Source organism: Oncorhynchus keta, chromosome 15, assembly GCF_023373465.1.
Source record: "Oncorhynchus keta strain PuntledgeMale-10-30-2019 chromosome 15, Oket_V2, whole genome shotgun sequence".
NCBI lineage: Eukaryota > Metazoa > Chordata > Actinopteri > Salmoniformes > Salmonidae > Oncorhynchus > Oncorhynchus keta.
Genome location: NC_068435.1, coordinates 13,053,453 through 13,071,417, shown reverse-complemented (window position 1 = coordinate 13,071,417; position 17,965 = coordinate 13,053,453). Strand labels below are relative to the sequence as shown.

Here is a 17,965-nt window from a genome sequence, read left to right as displayed (position 1 = left end):
ACCCCAGACTTCTGTGTACCGTGTGGATTGTGCAAGAATCCTCAGCCTGAACCCCATATGGAATATTGCCAAGATAAATGCTAGACTGACAAAGTCTGGGGTGATCAGGTGCATTGGTGTCAGCAGGTAGATGTCAAAGTTTTACTCTTTAGTTCAACTGAGAAAAAGTCAAGCTTGGATCAAATATGGGATTTCATTGATGTGAATTAAGAAGATGCCATGAAAAGTGATACTGTAGCAAAACTGTAGCCCAGGTCTTCTCTAGATCTTTCGTAGCCTGTGTGTTCAGAACATTCAGTAGCTTTACAAGACAATGTAATTGTCACGACTTCCCCCGAAGTCATTTCCTCTCCTTGTTCGGGCTGTGTTTGGTGGTCGGCGTCACCGGTCTTCTAGCCATCATCGATCCACTTTTTATTTTCCATTTGTTTTGTCTTGATTTCTTACACACCTGGTTTCCATTTCCATCATTAATTGTTGTGTATTTAACCCTCTGTTCCCCCCATGTCCTTGTGTGGAATTGTTTGTTTGTAAGTGCTTGTGCTCTATGTTACTAGTGCGCGTTGGGTTTTGTACCCATGTAGGTTATTTTTGTATTGCTGTGGATTTTGTATTAAACTGCTCCGGCTATTACCTATCTCTGCTTTCCTGCTATTACCTATCTCTGCTCTCCTGCGTCTGACTTCACTGCCACCAGTTCCGCAACCCTTACAGTAATATACATTGTGATTGATAAGGGACCAGTGTAAATTTCATATAATGATTATGAGGCATCACCCTGTATTTCCCTGAAAGGGAGCAAACGGCCTATAGTCTGGTTCCAGATGTCTCTGTGTAGCATGACCCTAGCTCTGTCTGTGTTGTCTTGTGTCTTGCCAATGGTAAGTAAAACAGCATAAGTTGATCTGGGATCAGGCTAGCAATGTAGGCTACTACAATTAGATGGGAGAGCCACAACAACAATGATGCAATGACACCTGGTGGATTATATAGGCTCTGCCACTAAACCAGAGACAAGCGATTTGCAAGTATGCTGCTGATAGGAGATGATTGGCCTACTACAGCATTCATGGATCCCTGCCCCACTCACAACAGGCGCAACTGGCAGGCAGACAAAGGGCCAGATCTTACAACGCCTGGATAGGTACTTTAAGTATCAGCTAACCACATAATATGTTATAGCAATCTGTCAGTTGATGGCAACCATTGGTTGATGCATGCAACGTCGCACCAGGGGAACGAGAACACGTACCAGATATCGGCCGTGTTCGAGAGCATCAAAACGAGTGCAGCCAGTCAGTCAAAATTTACCCATGATACATTGTTGTTTTGATTTTTTTAGGAAGACAAAAACAACAGTCTTCCTAAAAAAGGTCCAGTTACCAGGACCACGAATACAAATTCCATCTAGACACCTTTGCCCTAGAGCACACAAAAAATATACATACCTCAGCCTAAACATCAGCACTATACAGGTAACTTCCACAAAGCTATGAACGAGCTGAGAGACAAGGCGAGAAGGGCATTCTATGCCATCAAAAGGAACATAAAATTCGACATACCAACTAGGATCTGACAAAAAATACTTAAATCAGTTATAGAACCGATTGTCCTTTATGGTTGTGAGGCCTGGGTTCTGCTCACCAACCAAGAATTCACATAATGGGACAAACACCAAAAGGCACAGGGCCTCACTGCGAACACAGGGGCCTCACTGCGGTGACAGTCTGCGGCATCCCATGTTTGGTCCTTCTGTGGCTCAGTTGGTAGAGCATGGCGCTTGTAACGCCAGGGTAGTGGGTTCGATTCCCGGGACCACCCATACGTAGAATGTATGCACACATGACTGTAAGTCGCTTTGGATAAAAGCGTCAGCTAAATGGCATATATTATATATTATATTATGTTTATTCCTTGCACCGGAACCAGTCGTCCACCACAGGAGCCTCGGTCTGACTCTGATGCCAAGGAGCCAGAACCGGCTGATACCCCAATATACACTGAAAGGGAGAAAAAGGTTAGTGGCGGAGTGAGTTCTGGGCTATCTCTGCCCAGGGCACGAACGCCGCCCACTCCCCCGCCCGGTCCTGGCAATAAGACCTCGGAAACCTACCCACATCCTGGTTAACTTTTTCCACCTGCCCGTTACTCTTGGGGTGAAAACCTGAGGTAAGGCTGACCGAAACCCCCAGACGTTCCATGAACTCCTTCCAGACCTTGACGTGAACTGGGGACTCTGATCGGACACTATATACTCAGGCACCCCATAGTGCCGGAAGACGTATGTAAACAGGGCCTCCGATGTTTGTAGGGCCTTAGGGGGACCGGGCAAAGGGAGGAGACGACAGGACTTAGAAAAACGATCCACAACGACCAGGATCGTGGTGTTACCCTGTGAAGGTGGATGATCGGTTAGGAAATCCACCGATAGGTGCGACCACGGCCGTTGTGGAATGGGTAAGGGTTGTAACTTACCTCTGGGCAGGTGTCTAAGAGCCTTGCACTGGGCGCACACCGAGGAGGAGGAAACATAAACTTTCACGTCCTTAGCTAAAGTGGGCCACCAGTACTTCCCTCTAAGACAGCGCACCGTCCGACCGATCCCAGGATGACCAGAGGAGGGTGACGTGTGGGCCCAATAGATCAGCCGGTCGCGGACAGCAGACGGAACGTACAGATGCCCAGCTGGACCCTGAGGGGGAGCGGGCTCTGCACGTGATGCCCGCTTAATGTCCACGTCCACCTCCCACACTACTGGCGCCACCAGGCAGGAGGCCGGGAGTATGGGAGTGGGATCCATGGGCAGCTACTCTGTGTTATACAGCCGGGACAATGCATCTGCCTTAACGCTTTGGGAGCCTTGTCTGTAAGAAAGAGTGGAAACAAAACGGGTGAAAAACATGGCCCACCTTGCCTGGTGAGGGTTCAGTCTCCTCGCCGCCCAGATGTACTCCAGATTGCGCTGGTCAGTCCAGATGAGAAAAGGGTGTTTAGCCCCCTCAAGCCAATGTCTCCACGCCTTCAAAGCCTTGACTACAGCCAACAGCTCCCGGTCCCTCACGTCATAGTTTAGCTCCGCGGGGCTGAGCTTCCCCAAGAAGAAAGCACAGGGGCGGAGCTTCGGTGGCGTACCAGAGCGCTGAAAGAGCACAGCTGCTATTCCAGCCTCGGACGCACCCACCTCCACTATGAACGCCAAAGAGGGATCCGGATGGGCCAGCATGGGAGCCGATGTAACAGAGCCCTCATGTAACTAAAAGCTCTGTCCGCCTCAGCTGTCCACTGCAAGCGCACCGGGCCACCCTTTAGCAGTGAGGTAATGGGAGCTGCTACCTGACCAAAACCTTGGATAAACCTCCGGTAGTATTTGGCAAACCTTATGAACTGCTGCACCTCCTTTACCGTGGTGGGAGTCATCCAATTACGCACAGCTGCAATGCGGTCACTCTCCATCTCCACCCCTGAGGTGGAAATGCGATACCCTAGGAAGGAGACGGACTGTTGAAAGAACAGGCATTTCTCAGCCTTGGCATACAGGCCATGCTCCAACAGTCGACCAAGCACCTTGCGCACCAAGGACACATGCTTGGCGCATGTTGCGGAGTATATCAGAATGTCATCAATATACATCACTACACCCTGCCTGTGCAGGTCCCTGAAAATCTTGTCTACAAAGGCATGGAAGACTGATGGAGCATTCATCAACCCGTACGGCATGACGAGGTACTCATAGTGTCCACAGGTTGTACTAAAAGCCGTATTCCACTCATCTCCCTCCCGGAGACACGTGACTCCTGGGAAGTGCAGCGCCTATCAGGAGATCTATCGCACAATCGCCCAGTCAATGAGGGGGTAATTGAGTCGCATTCTTTTTAGAGAAGGCGAGAGCCAAATCGGCATATTCAGGGGGAATGCGCACGGTGGAGACCTGGTCTGGACTCTCCACCGTAGTGGCACCAACGGAAACCCCTAAACACTTACCTGAGGACTCTCGCGACCACCGTGTGAGAGCCCTCTGTGGCCACGAAACAGTGGAGTTATGACAAGTTAACCAGGGTAGGCCCAGTACCACGGGAAATGCAGGAGAGTCAACAATAAAGAGACTAATTCTGTCCGTATGACCCCCCCTGCGTCACCATGCCCAAAGGAGTGGTGACCTCCCTAATCAACCCTGACCCTAATGGTTGACTATCTAAGGCGTGAACGGGGAAGGGCACATCCACGGGAATTATGGGGATCCCTAAACTATGGGCAAATTATCTATCAATTAAATTCCCAGCCGAAGGTTAAGAGGCCATGATTATTTTCATCATTGTGTCAAGAGATATAGTGCGAAAACACTTGAGTGTCTCCCTTGATCCTAGGTCCTGGCAGAGTTGTGCTGACTCAGGACAACTGAGCTTTGGAGGAATACACAGATTTAAAGGGGAGTCTGTAATTTGCTTTCTAATGATCATTATCTTTTCCTCAAAGAAGTTAATGAATTTATCACTGATGAAGTAAAAGCCATCCTTTCTTGGGGAATGCTGCTTTTTAGCTAGCTTTGCGACAGTATCAATAAGAAATGTTGGATTGTTATTATTTTCCTCAATTAAGTTGGAAAAATAGGATGATCGAGCAGCAGTGAGGGTTCTTCGATACTGCACGGTACTGTCTTTCCAAGCTAGTCGGAAGACTTCCAGTTTGGTGTGGCGCAATTTCCGTTCGAATTTTCTGGAAGCTTGCTTCAGAGCTCGGGTATTTTCTGTATACCAGGGAGCTAGTATCTTAAGACAAATGTTTTTGTTTTTAGGGGTGCGACTGCATCTAGGGTATTGCGCAAGGTTAAATTGAGTTCCTCAGTTAGGTGGTTAACTGATTTTTGTACTTTTATGTCCTTTTGTAGGCAGAGGGAGTCCGGAAGGGCATCTAGGAATCTTTGGGTTGTCAGAGAATTTATAGCACGACTTTTGATGATCCTTGGTTTGGGTCTGAGCAGATTATTTCTTGCAATTGCAAACGTAATAAAATGGTGGTCCGATAGTCCAGGATAATGACGAAAAACATTAAGATCCACAACATTTATTCCACGGGACAAAACTAGGTCCAGAGTATGACTGTGGTAGTGAGTAGGTCCAGAGATATGTTGGACAAAACCCACTGAGTTGATGATGGCTAGTCATTGACTACAGCTCAGCATTCAACACCATAGTACCCTCAAAGCTCATCACTAAGCTAAGGATCCTGGGACTAAACACCTCCCTCTGCAACTGGATCCTGGACTTCCTGACGGGCCGTCCCCAGGTGGTGAGGGTAGGTAGCAACACATCTGCCACGCTGATCCTCCCTCAACACTGGAGCTCCACAGGGGTGCGTGCTCAGTGCCCTCCTGTACTCCCTGTTCACCCATGACTGCATGGCCAGGCACGACTCCAACACCATCATTAAGTTTGCAGACGACACAACAGTGGTAGGCCTGATCTCAGACAACGACGAGGCAGGCTATAGGGAGGAGGTCAAAGACCTGGCCGTGTGGTGCCAGAACAACAACCTATCCCTCAATGTAACCAAGACTAAGCAGATGATTGTGGACTACAGGAAAAGGAGGACCGAGCATGCCCCATTCTCATCAACAGGGCTGTAGTGGAGCAGGTTGAGAGCTTCAAGTTCCTCGGTGTCCACATCAACAACAAACTAGAATGGTCCAAACACACCAAGACAGTCGTGAAGAGGGCACGACAAAGCCTATTCCCCCCCAGGAAACTAAAAAGATTTGGCATGGGTCCTGAGATCGTCAAAAGGTTCTACAGCTGCAACATCGAGAGCATCCTGACTGGTTGCATCACTGCCTAGTACGGCAATTGTTCGGCCTCTGACCACAAGGCACTACAGAGGGTAGTGCGTACGGCCCAGTACATCACTGGGGCTAAGCTGCCTGCCATCCAGGTCCTCTACACCAGGCAATGTCAGAGGAAGGCCTTGAAAATTGTCAAAGACCCCAGCCACCCTAGTCATAGACTGTTCTCTCTAATACCGCATGGCAAGCGGAGTGCCAAGTTTAGGACAAAAATGCTTCTCAACAGTTTTTACCCCCAAGCCATAAGACTCCTGAACAGGTAATCAAATGGCTAGCCGGACTATTTACATTACACCAAATAATGCATGCAGAGCAGAATTAGGCCGATACTCGCTAATGATCAACATAGAGAAAAGAGACGTTATATTCTACAACCACCTAAAAGGAAGCAATTCCCTAACCTTCCATAACATAGCCATCCCTTACAGAGAAATAAACCTGGAGAAGAGGCCCCTAAGCAAGCAGGTCCTGGGGCTCTTTTCACAAACACAAACACACCCCAAAGGGCCCCAGGACAGCAACACAATTACACCCAACTAAATCATGAGAAAACAAAAAGCTAATTACTCGACACATTGGAAGGAATTTACAAAAAAACTGAGCAAACTAGAATGCTATTTGGCCCTAAACAGAGAGTACACAGTGGCAGAATACCTGACCACTGTGACTGACCCAAAATGAAGGAAATCTTTGACTATTTACAGACTCAGTGAGTTTAGCCTTGCTATTGAGAAAGTCCGCAGAAGGCAGACCTGGCTCTCAAGAGAAGACAGACTATGTGCACACTGCCCACAAAATGAGTTGGAAACTGACTTGCACTTCCTAACCTCGTGCCAAATATATGGCCATATTAGAGGCACATATTTCCCACAATGAATTCGAAAACAAATCAAATTTTGATAAACTCCCATATCTATTGGGTGAAATACCACAGTGTGCAATCACAGCAGCAAGATGTGTGTGACCTGTTGCCACAAGAAAAGGGCAACCAGTGAAGAACAAACAACATTGTAAATACAACCTATATTTATGTTTATTTATTTTCACTTTTGTACTTGAACTATTTTCACATCATTACAACACTGTATATAGACATAATATGACATTTGAAATGTCTTTATTATTTTGGAACTTTTGTAGGTGTAATGTTTACTGTTCCTTTTTTAATGTTTATTTCACTTTTTTTAAATTATCTATTTTACCTGCTTTGGCAATGTAAACATATGTTTCCCATGCCAATAAATCCCCTTAAATTGAAAATATTTTATTGAGAGAGAGACAAACCTACACGAAAATAACACATACATTGACATGTATGGATGTAAAATTTGCAAAATAGCATAACTTGGCATCTCTCATAATTTTATTTACTTTTTTAAAAAACCCACTGGCTGTATTTGATTGAGCCTCGTTTATTGAAATTGAATCAATTAATGTATTTATTATTATTGAATGTATTATTCTGATCACTTTTTTCTAGTTATCACAGCTACAAAGTCATAATTATGGTTTAATCCCGCCTATCTCTACAATGTATATTCTTGAAACTTTACCACTCTGCTAACCTTATGCCCATCTCTACCCTTGAATGAAGACCAAAAAGCAAATGTTTGTTTTCATGAATTTGTACGGTATAATCCATTTTACTTTGTGGCTGTGGTAACTAGTGACCACGGAAGCTAGTGCCGTGACGTATTCAACGTGCGACCGCTTGCATGAAATCGACACAATCAGTCGTGATGTATTTCGTTACAGACGTCTGGTCGTCCAGGAAAAGAGAGTATACACGAAAATTATGTGGTCCAGGTATCGGCTCATTTGGGTAAATACATGTTGCTACATATTTCTGAGTTAATTTGAGTCAGGCAAGACCATACCAAACATGCTGACGTCTGATAGTGTGTGCTACATTTTGTTAGAGATTTTTTTTTGCTGCACGCTTTGGTCCCAAATCCTTTCCGTGTGTTGTTGGAGGCTCTGACATGACACACGAGGGCTAGCTTCAAACGTGGTTTAAATTAGCTAGCTAGCATACCGGTAGTTAGGATTCACAGTAGCCAATAATCAACACATTTGTAATACCGTGCCAGTATGTACATTGCCAGAGAGTAGGTAACGCTACTGTGAACTAGCTATCAGAGTTATATATTAGTTAAATTAACCATCTTAAGGGCATGTTTCTCTCACGGTGTGGTGTCTATAGTACGTCTAGCCGGTCGGCTGAGAAGGTAAACAATGGCAAAATAGAAGGCAATGGTCAGGTGTCTTGTTTTCCTTCCTCGGACCCAACTGAAGGCACTCAAATGGGGAGCCATACCCTGGAGACCTTGACCTATTCGAGTCATTCACACAAAAGCAGGAAGCTCTCAGCCGTCCAATCAAACACAAGGCTAGACCTATTAGTCCCTCACTCACTCAAGAGCAGGGAAAAGCACAAACTTCAAATGGAGCCTTCCATTGTCTCTGCTCCATTCCTCCCTCGTGTAGCTATTAGCAACCATGGGCTTGAACCTGACTCGGAGTGCATTGCTCCCACAGACAACACTCAAGCAAATCTGAGATCAGATCTAAGGCAGATCTCTGTGTCTCGTACCTGCTCTGACCTGCCCCTGAGTCAGTCCCCATCCATGCACTCCCCTTGCCCTCCCTCCACAGTGCACATCAATAGACAGCCCTTGCCAGTCACACACACCTCTTACCTCTGCTGCAGCCCTGTAGCACAGGTCCACGACCCATCCCTAACCACAACCGCAGCCCCCATTAGATCCACAAACCATAGACGACACCGGAAAAGAGGCATAAAGAACGACAGAAAAGGAGTCTCTCCTCTCTCCATGCGACTCAAGAGGCAGTCGCGGCGCCGGTGTAACATCCAGTTCTGGTGGCAAGTGTGGAGGAAGTGGGGGCACAGAAAGTGGTGGAGAGCCAGGTGTCTCCTCTGGTTCTCCATGATCAGAGCTAAAAGACTGGCGGAAACCAGGAGGCGCCTGTCTATTTTCAACACACAGATGTCTTATACGTACACGGGGGAATTGGAGGAAAGTCAGAAATGGCAGAAGGTATGCAAGGGAAAAGAAGTGGTCACTACGGCCATTGCATGTGATGGTCAAGGCCTGGACAGTGCAGAGGACAGCCAGGCAAGTTCAAATTGCATTACACCAACATAGCAGTCAATACAAAGTCCATGAGCATGTACATGTCATCCATTTATATGCTCAGGCCTATCCAAACACATTTATAAATCAATACATGAGACCCATACTGACAGCAATAAAATCCAAAATGGCTAAATACAGTTGACTTATTTAGGAAAAAGGGAGTTTGGAACAGAAGGCGTGTCTGTCTGTGGGCACATCAGTGCTGTGTAGCAACCCTATCAAGGAGGAGGACCAGGGCACAGTCAGAGCTAGGGATACGGCCACCGCCACTAAACAGGACACGTTGGTGACAAAGCGAGCAGTGCCGTATCCACCTCAGAGCCAGCGGGCGTCCGCGCACTTCAGCTGGGAAGCAACAACGAAGCTCATCCATGGTAAATTTGTTTTTCTTAAACTTAAAATGTTTCCTTAAGTGCTGCCTTGAGTGTCTAATGTTCTTTCTATCTCCGTAGAGTTCCTTGACTGCTTCTATGTGAAGTACGGAAGTTTCATCCCATTGAGCAATAACGATGTACTGAGGCACCTTAACAAGAAGCTGAACACTAACCTTACTAAGGGGCAAGTACATAACAAATACAACAGAGAAGACATGGTTTTGGTTACCTCACTTCATAATGCAATATGTGTAGTATGCCCTGTTTTTCCTGATCATGTGGCCTGACTTGGGTATACTAGGCCACGGCTCCCCAACCCTCTTCCTGGAAAGCTACTGTCCTGTAGGTTTTCAGTCCAACCCTCTTCCTGGAAAGCTACTGTCCTGTAGGTTTTCAGTCCAACCCTCTTCCTGGAAAGCTACTGTCGTGTAGGTTTTCAGTCCAACCCTCTTCCTAGAGATCTACCGTCCTGTAGGTTTTCAGTCCAACCCTCTTCCTGGAGATCTACTATCGTGTAGGTTTTCAGTCCAACCCTCTTCCTAGAGATTCACCGTCCTGTAGGTTTTCAGCCCAACCCTCTTCCTGGAGATCTACTGTCCTGTAGGTTTTCAGTCCAACCCTCTTCCTGGAGATCTACTGTTGTGTAGGTTTTCAGTCCAACCCTCTTCCTAGAGATTCACCATCCTGTAGGTTTTCAGCCCAACCCTCTTCCTGGAGATCTACTGTCGTGTAGGTTTTCAGTCCAACCCTCTTCCTAGAGATCTACCGTCCTGTAGGTTTTCAGTCCAACCCTCTTCCTAGAGATTCACCGTCCTGTAGGTTTTCAGTCCAACCCTCTTCCTAGAGATCTACCGTCCTGTAGGTTTTCAGTCCAACCCTCTTCCTAGAGATTCACTGTCCTGTAGGTTTTCAGCCCAACCCTCTTCCTGGAGATCTACTGTCGTGTAGGTTTTCAGTCCAACCCTCTTCCTAGAGATTCACCGTCCTGTAGGTTTTCAGCCCAACTGTAATTTACCACACCTGATTCTATTTATTAGCTGCACACCAAGCTGAATCAAGTATTTTAGGTTAGGGTTGGACTGAAAACTTACAAAACAGTGGAACTCCTGGAAGAGGGTTGGGCAACCCTGCTCTATGCCCTAGCTGTATCTTCTATATCTGGCCCTGGACAGCTTTAGACCCAAGGTATAGCCTATCCTGTTGAGGTCACATGGTCAAGGAAAAACTCAGGGCCCTAGGAATTATGAAGCTCTCTACTAAATAACAAAACAATGTTCTGTTCTGCCCTCTTTCATAGGAAGTATTTCATCTCTGTGGTAGTAATGAAGTACCAGGCTGTCCTAGCGCATAGAATGATGCCCGCTTTCCGGGTGGTCTACAACAAGCACACTCTGACACTGGAAGACTTGTCTACGCTGGACGATCAGAACTGGCTCAATGACCAGGTTGATGCCTTTTACCCAAATCCACCAATTTCACCATGATATACAGTGCCTTTGGAAAGTATTCAGACCCCTTGACTGTTCCATATTTTATGATACGTTACAGCCTTATTCATAACTGGATTCAATAAAATAACAATCCTCAGGAATCTACACACAATAACCCATCTTGACAAACTGAAAAGAGGTTATTTGACATTTTAGAGAAAAAAAAACAGAAATACTTTATTCAGACCCTTTGCTATGAGACTTGAAAATTGAGCTCAGGTGTGTATTGTTTCTATTGATCATCCTTGAGATGTTTCTACAACTTGATTGCAGTCTACCTGTGGTAAATTCAATTGATTGGACAAGATTTGGAAAGGCACACAAATGTCTATATAAGATCCCACAGTTGACAGTGCATGTCAGAGCAAAAAACAAGCCATGAGGTCGAAGGAGTTGTCTGTAGAGCTCAGAGACAGGATTGTGCCACGGCACAAAAAAATGTCTGCAGCATTGAAGATCCCCAGTAACACAGTGGCCTCCATCATTCTGAAATGAAAGGTTTGGAACCATCAAGACTCTTCCTCGAGCTGGCCGCCCGGCCAAACTGAGCAATCGGTGTAATAAGGGCCTTGGTCACATAGGTGACCAAAAACCCGATGGTCACTCTGACAGAGTTCCAGAGTTACTCTGTGGAGTTGGGAGAACCTTCCAAAAGGACAACCATCTCTGCAGCACTCCACCAATAAGGACTTTATGGTAGCGTGGCCAGACTGAAGCCACTGCTCAGTAAAAGGCACATGACAGCCCGCTTGGAGTGGTAGCATGGTAGCATCCACATTAATGTAGAACTGTTTAGAAGCATATTCTGTTATTTACAATAAAAGTGACTCAAATGACACTACGTCATTTACCATTAATTTCTAATGGGCACAAAATAATCTGAAACACAACTGAAAAACACACAACAAATGCATCCAGCAAATGTTTGTCACAAGCTTCTTGTAATCATTGATTGCTAGGAATATGGGACCAAATACTAAACTTTTGACTATAATACAACACAAAGGAATTTGTCCCAATACTTTCGTTCGCCTAAAATAGGGGCACTATACTAAAAGTGCTGTAATTTCTAAGCAGTTGATAATTCCCTCAAATGAAAGTTCACAGTCTGCACTTCAACCTCGTAGTCATTGTATAATTTAAAATCCAAAGTGCTGGAGTACAGAGCCAAAACAACAACAACTGTGTCACTGATCCAATACTTTTGCAGCCTCACTGTACGTCCATAGACTGAAAACGTTCATGACGGGCTGGGAGTTTCTTCTGACCACGTGACCCGATCAAGACATAACTGGAGTTCACGTGGTCAGGATCAGAAAAGCCTCTTGGCCCTGCGTAGTCTGGTGCATCATCGGTCCAACGTTAACTCGCTCAATGTGATGTGACCCTGTTTGAAATTCTTTTGTGGTTTCCTCTCGAAGGTCATGAATATGTATGGAGAATTAATCATGGAGTCTGCACAACACAAGGTAGGATTTATTTCCCATTATATTTCCTCCATTCTATCAAGAAATATTCATAATGTATTATGTGTTACATTATAATAATGAGTCTTATCACAGAGGGGTAGAAATTCTACAATAGCCTGAGTCCTGATGGGCTTATATAACAAATGGGAGCAACTTTGATTGTCGTCCCTCTATTTGATGCATGTGGTCTTGGTTCTTGAATGAGCTTCTTTTTTTTTCTTTCTTTTTTCTTTACTTGTGTAGGTCCATTTCTTTAACAGCTTCTTCCACCGACAGCTCATGACCAAAGGATATGAAGGGGTGAAGAGGTGGACCAGGAAGGTAAAGGCTGAATTTCAGATGGTCTAACTTTGTTTTGATCTTTCAGAATGGATGTTACTCTAAAGCTTCTGATAATCATTTGGGATGGGGTCTGTTCTGTTTCAATTCAGGAGATGAATTGTGATGTACATCAACTTTAATTGGTGGAAATGGAATTGATCCCGACCCGTACCAGGGTCGTTAATTTTAGCTTTCCATGACTTTTTATTTAATTTTTACATTGTAATGAGGCCAACCGCTGCTTCACTCCGTGTGAACCGTTTTCTACCCTACTGAACACGTTTCTGTTCCTCTGTGTCCTGCAGGTGGATCTCTTCTCCAAGGCGCTGCTGTTGGTACCCATCCACCTTGAGATCCACTGGTGCCTGGTGACGGCCGACACCGCCAACAAGAGGATCCACCTCTACGACTCCCAGGGCATCGTGTTCAAGGAGGCTGCTGAGGTAACGTTGACGTAACTTTTACTGATTTAACGTTTGTTTATACAGGTTATTTTCATTGAGATCAAATCTCAATCAGACCTCACAACTGATGCCTCCCTACACCAGCTTGTGTGTGTCTGAACTCATTGGTGGCAGGAAGACTCGAGCATATTTTAATAGGATGAACATGAAAATGCTTTATTTCATTTTTGCTACAATATGCTACTGTGGCTTAATATCTCACTTGACTGAATGCTTTCATTTCATCCATACCCTTTGTGGAATGACTTAACCAGTAGTGAATGTGTCCATATTCAATAACAGAATATACATTCCAGTGGTGTGAATGTTTAAACAAAATTGGGATCCTTAAACTCTTAAGTAAAATCCTTAACTGAAAAACATGTTTCATTTTTTTTCACCCACAAAATTAAAATCACTGTTCATTTTTCACAAAACATATTATTTTCTGTGTAGCCTAACTGGACTCTATGGCTATAAAGACCTGGGGAGTAATTTACATAACAACCAGAGAGGAAGAGGCAGACTTTAGGCCACTTTGGTGAATTTGGGAGGCAAGACAAGACATATGCGCGCTGGCCTGCCTGCCCCTTCCTCTCTCTCCCTCACGTTGTCCTGCCTGCCACTTCCTCTCTCTCCCTCACGTTGTCCTGCCTGCCCCTTCCTCTCTCTCCCTCACGTTGTCCTGCCTGCCACTTCCTCTCTCTCCCTCACGTTGTCCTGCCTGCCCCTTCCTCTCTCTCCCTCGCGTTGGCCTGCCTGCCCCTTCCTCTCTCTCCCTCGCGTTGGCCTGCCTGCCCCTTCCTCTCTCTCCCTCACGTTGTCCTGCCTGCCCCTTCCTCTCTCTCCCTCACGTTGTCCTGCCTGCCCCTTCCTCTCTCTCCCTCACGTTGTCCTGCCTGCCCCTTCCTCTCTCTCCCTCACGTTGTCCTGCCTGCCCCTCTCTCCCTCACGTTGTCCTGCCTGCCCCTCTCTCCCTCACGTTGTCCTGCCTGCCCCTCTCTCCCTCACGTTGTCCTGCCTGCCCCTCTCTCCCTCACGTTGTCCTGCCTGCCCCTCTCTCCCTCACGTTGTCCTGCCTGCCCCTCTCTCCCTCACGTTGTCCTGCCTGCCCCTCTCTCCCTCACGTTGTCCTGCCTGCCCCTCTCTCCCTCACGTTGTCCTGCCTGCCCCTTCCTCTCTCTCCCTCACGTTGTCCTGCCTGCCCCTTCCTCTCTCTCCCTCACGTTGGCCTGCCTGCCCCTTCCTCTCTCTCCCTCACGTTGGCCTGCCTGCCTGCCCCTTCCTCTCTCTCCCTCACGTTGGCCTGCCTGCCTGCCCCTTCCTCTCTCTCCCCCGCGCTGGCCTGCCTGCCTGCCCCTTCCTCTCTCTCCCTCACGTTGGCCTGCCTGCCCCTTCCTCTCTCTCCCTCACGTTGGCCTGCCTGCCTGCCTGCCCCTTCCTCTCTCTCCCCGCGCTGGCCTGCCTGCCTGCCCCTTCCTCTCTCTCCTTCGCATTGGCCTGCCTGCCCCTTCCTCTCTCTCCTTAGCATTGGCCTGCCTGCCTGCCCCTTCCTCTCTCTCCCCCGCGCTGGCCTGCCTGCCTGCCCCTTCCTCTCTCTCCTTCGCATTGGCCTGCCTGCCCCTTCCTCTCTCCTTCGCGTTGGCCTGCCTGCCTGCCCCTTCCCCTCTCTCCTTAGCATTGGCCTGCCTGCCTGCCCCTTCCTCTCTCACTTGTGCTGTCTCGCCTGCTCTTTCTCTTCGCCAATGATGCCAGTGTTGTGTTCAGTCTTCGGTCTGTTGCGTGTGGAATATGCCAGCCTATTTATTGATGATAGGCCCTGCTTTACTGAAGTTGCAATACAAATTGCGAGATAGATAGGTCTAGTACACGGTTCTTACTCTGTTTGCCTGGTGGCCAATCTGTCTATACTGTGCCCCTCTGTGTTTGTGTTCTTGGCAGTACAGCAACTAATCGGCCTCCTCCGTTCCAAGTTCCAGAAATACCAATCTTAGCAGTCGATTCCCGGAATCGACTCTTAACACAAAAAAATAGATTCACGTGGAATTGTATTAATTCTATTATAATTGAATGGAAAACGAATAATAAAACATGTTTTTTTATGTCACATCCCTAATATATTCATGTTTAATCATAGCTTAATTAAGTTGTTACTTGCTACGTAAGATTTAACAGACTGACTTTACATAAACAAATACAATTTCCAATCAGTAAAATGCTATTTCACCTGATTTAATGTAGACGAAATCAACATTTATTTTTTCTCCCCCCTTTCCATTCTTTAGAATGTTTTAAGGTACATACATACTGAAGCGAAGGAGAGGAAGCAAACTGCATTTCAAAATGGCTGGAAGATGTATATCAACGAGGTATGATACATTGAGCTGTGTGTGGATCTTTGAAATTGAGTTTTAATGTTTGCCTGATCATTTTTTTCAACACAATAGAACAAAAAGACTGGTCTTTACGGGATTGCCTTCAGAAATCCTGCCAAAAATGCCATTTGAAATGTATCCCATGATAATCACTGTTTTGGGTGTCTAACTCCAAATTGATTTTTTGCAGAGAATACCACAACAGACAAATGAAAACGACTGTGGAGTTTTTGTGTTAGAGGTACCAGCATATATATATATTTGTAAATCCTTGATTATTTGAAGTGTCTGCTTTTATCGTCATGTACCTCTGTGTGTAATCTTAATAAAGGGTTACTTCCTGTCTCACTCACCCTGTTCATTCCTTTGTCTCAGTACTGCAGGTGCCTTGCCTTGGGGAAACCGCTGCACTTCTCCCAAGGGGACATGCCGACGGTGCGAAAGAGAATCTACAGAGAGCTCTGTGAATGCAAGCTCCAGGACTGACAAAATTGACCTTTCACCTTTTCACCATCCTCACTCACCTCACCTGGGTCATACTAATTAGGGCACACTATAGAAAAATGTTTTGCAATGGTAAAAAAGAGAAAAAAAAGTAGATCTTGCCAAGAATCCTTGAGCCATAGAAAAGGGGGGGGGTTGTTTTGTCTGGACCCTGTGTCATTGTGTTTAGCTGATATGTTTAATTAGTGGAGAAGCATCTCCACCCCGTATTCTGACGACCTGTTATTTCAAGCCGCATGGTATCAGACTGACTAGCTGGCATTTATTTTAGCCAATGGTGTATCAGGGTGTAACAAAATATGTTGTGATCAGTCTGTAATGACAGCAGACTAGTTGGTCTCCTAGATTTTTATTTTATAAAGAACTGGTATGAACTTGACTTAACAAAGTCTGAGGCAACTCTATATACATGTGTCCACTGTTTTTCAATGGTTATTGCATTATTCTACATGAGCTTACGTTTAGACTATTGTTGAAGGCGGCAGACCGAATAGCAACTTACCATTGAATGTATTGAACATACGGAATATATTCTATGTAGTTTTTGTTCACACTTTCGTTATAGTTTTGTGTTTTAGACATTTCTTTTTTTTTGCATTGGAAAAATTGCATTCATTTAAATGTAAACTGTTGTCCCTTAGATTTGCAATTTACTTTTAAGACTTAAGTTTTCCTATTATGTCATGCCTCTATCTCCCGGAGGCTCAGTTCTGTAACGGGTCAGCAGGAGGTTCATTTGGATCCGGGTTTGAGCCGTTAAAAGGTAAATCAGGGCCCATATTCATAAAGCGTGTTAAGGTAGGACTGCTTTGAGAATACAGGCCCAGAAGGATACGTCATGTTTTTTTGTGTTTGTCTTTGAAAGTAAGGTGACAATCTGGAATTTGTATTTATTTTTATTTAACCAGGCAAGTCCGTTAATAAATTCTTATTTAAAATGACGGCCTACCGAGGAACAACTGCCTTGTTCAAGGGCAGAACGACAGATTTTTACCTTGTCAGTTCAGGGATTGGATCTAGCAACCTTTCGGTTACTGGCTCTAACCACTAGGCTACCTGCCCCCCCCCTCCAATATTGAACGAAGTTATTGTAAAGTATATCTACATAGTAATGTTAAAGTAACATAAAATCCATTTGATTTAGAGCCACTCTGCATTATTTTACCTAATGTATTGTACATATTTTCACAACAGATTTGATATGCATGTTGAGATTATGAATTATGGCGATATATATATATATATGTACATACATCCGTTTGGACACATGTACTCAATACAGGATTTTTATTTATTTATTTTTACTATTTTCTACATTGTAGAATAATAGTGAAGACATCAAACTATGAAATAACACATGGAATCATGTAGTAACCAAAAAAGTGTTAAACAAATCCAAATAGATTTGATATTCTTCAAAGTAGCCACCATTTGCCTTGATGACAGCTTTGCACACTCTTGGCATTCTCTCAACCAGCTTCATGAGTCACCTGGAATGCATTTCAATTATCAGGTGTGCCTTGTTCATTTGTGGAATTTCTTCCTTATTAATGCGTTTGAGCCAATCGGTTGTGTTGGGACACGGTAGGGGTGGTATACAGAAGATCCCTATTTGGTAATAGACCAAGTCCATATATGGCAAGAACAGCTCAAGTAAGCAAAGAGAAATGACAGTCCATTATTAATTTAAGGTATGAAGGTCAGTCAATCTGGAAAATTTCAAGAACATTGAAAGACAAAAATGGCAAAAACCATCAAGCGCTATGATGACACTGGCTCTCATGAGGACCGCCACAGGAAAGGAAGACTCAGAGTTACCTCTGCTGCAGAGGATAAGCTCATTAGAGTTACCAGTCTCAGAAATTGCAGCCCAAATAAATGCTTCAGAGTTCAAGTAACAGACACATCTCATCAACTGTTCAGAGGAGACTTCGTGAATCAGGCGTTGATGGTTGAATTGCTGTAAATCACTACTAAAGGACACCAATAAGAAGA

The 17,965-nt window shown here is 45.3% G+C and overlaps 1 protein-coding gene across 2 annotated transcripts; it reads left to right on the top strand.

Moving 5' to 3' along the window:
• The first annotated feature begins 7,533 nt into the window (after positions 1-7,533).
• LOC118394424 (uncharacterized) lies at positions 7,534-17,115 on the top strand. 2 transcript variants are annotated; one of them, XM_052463413.1, is made up of 10 exons: positions 7,534-8,973; positions 9,146-9,368; positions 9,447-9,556; positions 10,670-10,813; positions 12,280-12,327; positions 12,571-12,648; positions 12,954-13,091; positions 15,377-15,460; positions 15,657-15,707; positions 15,842-17,115. In XM_052463413.1, the coding sequence occupies exons 1-10, from the start codon at positions 8,011-8,013 to the stop codon at positions 15,950-15,952; spliced, it is 1,950 nt and encodes a 649-aa protein (XP_052319373.1). In that variant the 5' UTR covers positions 7,534-8,010; the 3' UTR covers positions 15,953-17,115. The 2 variants fall into 2 exon arrangements, with proteins under 2 accessions (XP_052319373.1, XP_035643504.1); XM_035787611.2 differs by having other exon boundaries at positions 7,535-8,973; positions 9,447-9,552; positions 10,666-10,813.
• Positions 17,116-17,965: the final 850 nt, after the last annotated feature.